The sequence below is a fragment of the Sphaeroforma arctica genome (genome assembly GCF_001186125.1).
Source record: "Sphaeroforma arctica JP610 unplaced genomic scaffold supercont1.1313, whole genome shotgun sequence".
Taxonomy (NCBI): Eukaryota; class Ichthyosporea; order Ichthyophonida; genus Sphaeroforma; species Sphaeroforma arctica.
Genome location: NW_014039245.1, coordinates 11,570 through 17,399, shown reverse-complemented (window position 1 = coordinate 17,399; position 5,830 = coordinate 11,570). Strand labels below are relative to the sequence as shown.

General features: G+C 38.6%; 2 protein-coding genes and 1 non-coding gene across 3 annotated transcripts; 1 reads left to right on the top strand and 2 right to left on the bottom strand.

Annotated features, from left to right (window-relative positions):
* Positions 1-943: 943 nt before the first annotated feature.
* On the bottom strand, positions 944-1,210 carry SARC_10594 (hypothetical protein; the record flags this gene model as incomplete). The annotated part of the gene is made up of 1 exon (XM_014295360.1): positions 944-1,210. One exon carries the CDS (start codon positions 1,208-1,210, stop codon positions 944-946), a length of 267 nt encoding a protein of 88 aa, XP_014150835.1.
* Positions 1,211-2,052: 842 nt separating this feature from the next.
* Positions 2,053-2,538, bottom strand: SARC_10593 (hypothetical protein; the record flags this gene model as incomplete). The annotated part of the gene is made up of 1 exon (XM_014295359.1): positions 2,053-2,538. The coding sequence occupies one exon, from the start codon at positions 2,536-2,538 to the stop codon at positions 2,053-2,055; it is 486 nt and encodes a 161-aa protein (XP_014150834.1).
* A 3,064-nt stretch (positions 2,539-5,602) lies between these two features.
* On the top strand, positions 5,603-5,673 carry SARC_30225. The gene has a single exon. It is a non-coding gene; the product is annotated as a tRNA-Gly (tRNA).
* The last annotated feature ends 157 nt before the right edge of the window (positions 5,674-5,830 follow it).

Below are 5,830 nucleotides of genomic sequence, written 5' to 3'. Positions count from 1 at the left end.
CTCACACACACACATACATACATATATATATATATATATATATATCCGGTATCGATAAGCATATATTTATCCAGTATCGATAAGCAAACAACGATTGTGTACAGAGAGCATTATGTAATGCTAGTCACGACTTTAGCAAAATACATATAGACCGCCGAGAAATGGAGGTTAACGGTTGGTGATTTTATTGGCAACACCATATACAAACATCCTTACATCGCAATTTTTTTTCAGTACCCACATGTAGTTGCGAATTTTTCGATAAGTATCCATATCATTATATACCGTGATTATGTAAAACTAAACACAGACGATAACAGATCATATACGTCAGACAATAACAGATCATATACGTGAACTTTAATATCAGGATATCATTAAGGCCGTGACACCAATCAGTAATATTCGTAGTACATACCAATGCTGTATACAAAATCCAGAACCATACTGGGAAATATATACAAGACTGCGTTGTATACGCTAGAAAGGGTGTTTTCACGCAGTAACAAACATATTGACCGAATTGATTGACCGGCGGCGAATCTATACAGTACTAAATTAATTACAGCGCAATGCTTGACTACATATTACATAAATGTATAGTCCGTGTACGACCCCATGTACAACCTGCGTCCCCGGTACAAATTGACCGAGCTTCTTTTTGTTTTTTTGGTTTAAATTGTTGTTGTTCATGTTGTAGCACTTTTTTCAATTGCTTGTCCTTTCTGATCTCACGTATTAGGCCCGAAATGCTTAGTGTTTCACCATATGCATAATAGAGCTTCTCAATCGACAAATCTATCGAATTACCGCGGGCGATGAGCCTCTCCATTGCCCTCCAGAAAGTTAGTCGAAAGCTATAAACTCCCTTTACACTACCTCTCTCTGCGCGCGTAAAAATACTCGCCGGTTTGTTTCCATTCATATATCTCTCGTACTCGTCCTAGAGTATTCTGAGCGATTTCGGACCGTCTATCAATTCTGCGGGACGATTATCGCTGTTGTTACTGTTGCTGCTTTCACCATTGTTGTGTGCGTTCTCACTATTTGCATTATCGTTGTTGATTGGCTGGTTTCCGCTAGTAGCGACTTGTCTTGCACGGAAATTCAGGGTATTGAATTGGCTCATCAGCTCACGCCGTGTTCGCTTGAGCTCCGCCCTCAGCTGCTGATTTCGTGCGCAACTTTTTGCTTCGGAAGTCTGTAACATTTGTTTTAAATTTATAACTTCTGATATCAAGGATATAATTTGATTTTGTAATTCTGTAACATTGGTAGCATTAGGATTACCATTGGAACTGATGCCTTCTACCTTCTGAGCACATAAATCGGCAGCACCTGCAATGATGATGACAACTGGCACACGTAAAACAACCTTTCGTATTTCGTCATCTGATATATTTGGACTGTTATTCTTGATCAAGGTGATAGAATGTTCATGAAAAGTATCATGGACGAGAATACTTCTATCAAGACCCAGCCACAACGCTACAGTATCTATTATTATTTTGTGCTGTGCGTGCAGAAAGGAAGATCGTATAGACCCTCAACAACTGTACTCAAAACTTCAGTGGTAACAATAGCACTAAAATCATTGCTAACACGATACTTACAGGCCCCACGCGGTCCACAAAGAATTTCAGACACTCTCGCATCAGGGAATGGCATAAGATCACTTGAATAGGTATCCACTTGTCTAGTACTTCGTATTTCTGTGAGCCCTCGTCGCTGTATATATGTTGCACTACATTTACGCATACTATGCGTACCAAGTTCACTTATCTCTCCTTTGGCCTTAAACTCGGGTAAAGAGATAATCTTTTTGATTCTACTGCGTGACACACCGGTTCTTAATTTCTCGTCTCGCCCAGTCGATCCATTGTATGTGAACATGTAGCCGAGATCTAAGTTGCTAAATGTTGAACGACCACGAAGTCGATCAATGATATGTGCTGTGAGTGCTGAGAGTGCACAAATATATGGGTCTAGAGATCCAAGCACAACTTGTCTACTCGCCGCGGTTTCTTAGCAATGTTTTTGCTCCTAGTCATCTCAAGAAAAAACCTCATCAGGATGGTCTTCGTTGTATTTTAGATTACTGTATGTGATATTCGTCGCATCATCTACACGACATATCAACTGGAAAGTCCATGCCCATAAACCATGTAGCCCGCTATCCTGGAAAGCAGTATTTTCGATGTTGGTCGTTAGAATAGACATAATTTCATCGAACTCTAGGGGTCGTTTGGAGAAGGCCGCTTTTCCTTCACCTCTTGTCTCAAAACGTTTGATCGCTTTGAGCAAGTCATTTACCTCTCCAGAACGAGTTGGATTCCCTTTCATTCCCACTGGATCCCACTCCAAGCGTTTACGTGGCATAAATTTAGATATCGATTTTTTCATGAATTCTAAGCCAGCTTTCCTACGATGTGTAGGGAAGTCTTCTGGTCCTGGATCTTCCGTCCCATAGGCCAACTTATTGAAGTAGTCACAAATATCTGATGGCAAGATGTCTATTAACTCATAATATGGTATCATTTGCGTGTCAGGATACTATTCGTCCCAGGTTTTTTCTGGCCTCCAATACTCCAAAAACCGTCTCATATTCTTGGCATATTCTACCATAGCCTTAGCCTGCATCATCTTTATGTGAACTAGTATGCTATATTTATGAATAATACATGCACATAGTGTGCTTTTTGTTTTAATTTTTGTTTTTACTATCTTGCAGCTTCGCACGGTGTTAAATGTACATACGACTTTTGAATGGGATTTCATGGATTTCAAAAGGTCAAACAGGGTTGTACAAAACGCTACATTTATACTACCTACTGTATGACTTATGAATTGATGAAAGCTGAAAAATACCTTCTTGGAGTAAAAAACACCTTTGCAATTTGAATCAATTTGTTAAGGTAGTTGCAAAGTTATATAATGAAAAAGTAGTACAGCCAATCGGATCCAACGAATCGTCATTATACCATCGCGGAGTATGACCATGGTCGTACAACCGATATAATACAGTTGTATGGTGGCCCATACGATATTAGGTTTCAGAAACCCAAGCTACTCTATTCGATATTTGAGCTTCAATGCCAGACTCACTGACCCTCTTTTTTAATTGTCGAGCTATCGAAAGGTAACAGTATCAATTATCATACTAATGTTGGGCACTATTCTTATTGCCATTGAAGTATCTTCTTTGTAGTATTTAACTGATGTGTGGTAATAAGGAGATGAACTAAGTCTATTGACCGCGAGCTCCATGTATCAGAAATTAAATTTGATTATCCCAAAAAAAAAAAAATGCTTACGCTGGTTGCAGACTATAGGATACCCGTACTCGTTAAGATATATTGTCTGCAGTATCATTCATATGTTCAATGCTTTGCTTGCTTGTGTTTAACACCTTGTCTCAATGCTTTCGAATTTTATTATTTGTAGTATTATTTGTTAGGTAAGCTGGAAATGAACTGACTGATCCACTCCTTACTATATACTTCTGAACACTATAAAATTGATTAAATATCAAGCAAATGTCTTTTGATAATTACGTAATTTATAATATCCTTGTGCATTTCGTTCAGAACATGCAATGTAACTGGTATGGTCACTGCTTTGCTGATATTGATTCACGCCTACCTCACACTCTCTTCATTCTAACTTGAACTTTATTATACATATTACTTACCCGGTTGGTACAACGTTTTTAACGTCACACAATCGTACCTTCGAAGTACGAAATAAGAAACAGCTTCCTTAATGTAATATCAGTTCATCTCATTTTGCTGCACTATATACTCTGTTATACCTTTGGCAATACGGGAAAGCAGTCTTTGTGTGTAGAATTTCAAAACATTCCGTCGATGGTGTATCATCACTAAACCGAAATGCCTATCTATATCAGCGAAGTGACCGTCTGGTCAGCATGCTATATCGAATTCCCGGGTGACTGGCTATTTGAAGATATATTACATGGCCACTTTCTAGCAGTAAATTTGTATATTTATGATATCAGCATGATGATAGGGATGATGAAATGTATTTTAATACAATTTTTATTGCTATTACGAAATTGTGTAGTGTGTAGCACGTTTCAATTTTAGGGCGCGCTTTATGTCGTCAACCAAACATATACGCAAGTTTAACACTTCTTTTGTATACGACCTTCCACAGATTTCAGATCAGCACCTTTGTACCAAGCTCGCTGTACCTACGGTATGGACTCGTTCGCATTATATGCGTATGTCGTGCGCTACTACTATCTTGTGGCGGCTATAGAATGGGCATTTGTTCGCCCGACTATTTTGAAACAATGCGATATATACTGACTAGCTTTTAGAAGTTTGATTTGAATAACGAGTTGACTATTCCATCTAAGCTCTAAAGCATGTACATGGTCGAACCGACATTCTTCCTGTGCCTTGACACATATACCATCAGCCATCAATAAACAAATTAGACAATTGCCACTGTAAGATCACACACGAATATAGCACTTAATCGTAACACAATTATACAGAGATATATTCACCACTATAGTCGCCAATCGAACAGTGGTACGTAGCTGGCAACTATTTTTGTTATATACATGAAACATAGTAGTCACGAACAAAAAAGATGAGTCACAAGATCACCAACGATATTCTGAGGCGCAAATGACCCTTGCCAAGTTGTGTCAACAAATAAGTCACCAGAGCGGTGGTAGCCCTGGTGACCCATTTGCTAGTGTAGCGAAGACCGTGAATATCCATAGACTCAAAATCCTGAGCGGCATCAGTACCGAGGCCTATTTGTATACTATATACCGCCGTATACTGAACTGTTCAGTAGGCGTAGTCTTGCCGGTGGTGTATGTGGAGATGCTCGAACTTGGTGCCGGCCACTGTTGTTTGATAATGTACGCCAGTACAACGTTGGTGAACTGAGAGTACAAATGTTGTAAGCTCGACCAGAAATGAAAATGATGCATATGCCTCGTAGTATCCTTCGCGGTTGACTGCCTCACTGTTTTATACGCCCTCGACTGATGCTATCTGTATCTACGATTAGAAAGCTCAGGACATATGTAGGTGCTAATTGCGCATACCACATCCAAATCTGAACCGCATTTGACATTCTGCCTTATACATATAGTTTATATTCTTAACATAAAGATCCTCCCCGCACTGAACGATGGACGAGCTGCACATATTATCTCCTTGATAGTTATATTTGACTGGTCAAACATATCAGATCATGGAAACCAGTATGCTCTACTACTATCGATGAAAAATGCACGGAGTGCCATGATATTGCCTATACTTTGACACTAAAAACAACACTAGAACAAATGGTACATAATGTTGTTTGATACTTCAGGGGCATGTGTTGTACAAGTTGAATATCGAGGTCATCTTGAATACTGTCCATTCACTTACAACTAGCATATAAGAAGGCTTTATATATATATATAATAACACAGAAACGGCGCGTCAACACTGCTATCTATATGCTGATAATATGCACATCCAACTTAGTATTTTCAATCATATTTCACTCTCACTCGTGTCAATTTTATTTACTTGCAATACTTATATTTAGAAGTTAAATTTAAAAATAATACCTAGTGGTTTAGTGGTATAATTGCCCCCTGCCACGGGGTAGACCCGGATTCGATTTCCGGCTAGGTGAATCTATTTTTTTAATATTTGCGAGATATGATATATATTTATGAATATGTATTCAAGTATATATGAATATTATATATATATATATCCTGCCACGGGTTAGACCCGGATTCGATTCCGGCTAGGTGAATCTATTTTTTGAATATTTGCGAGATATGAAA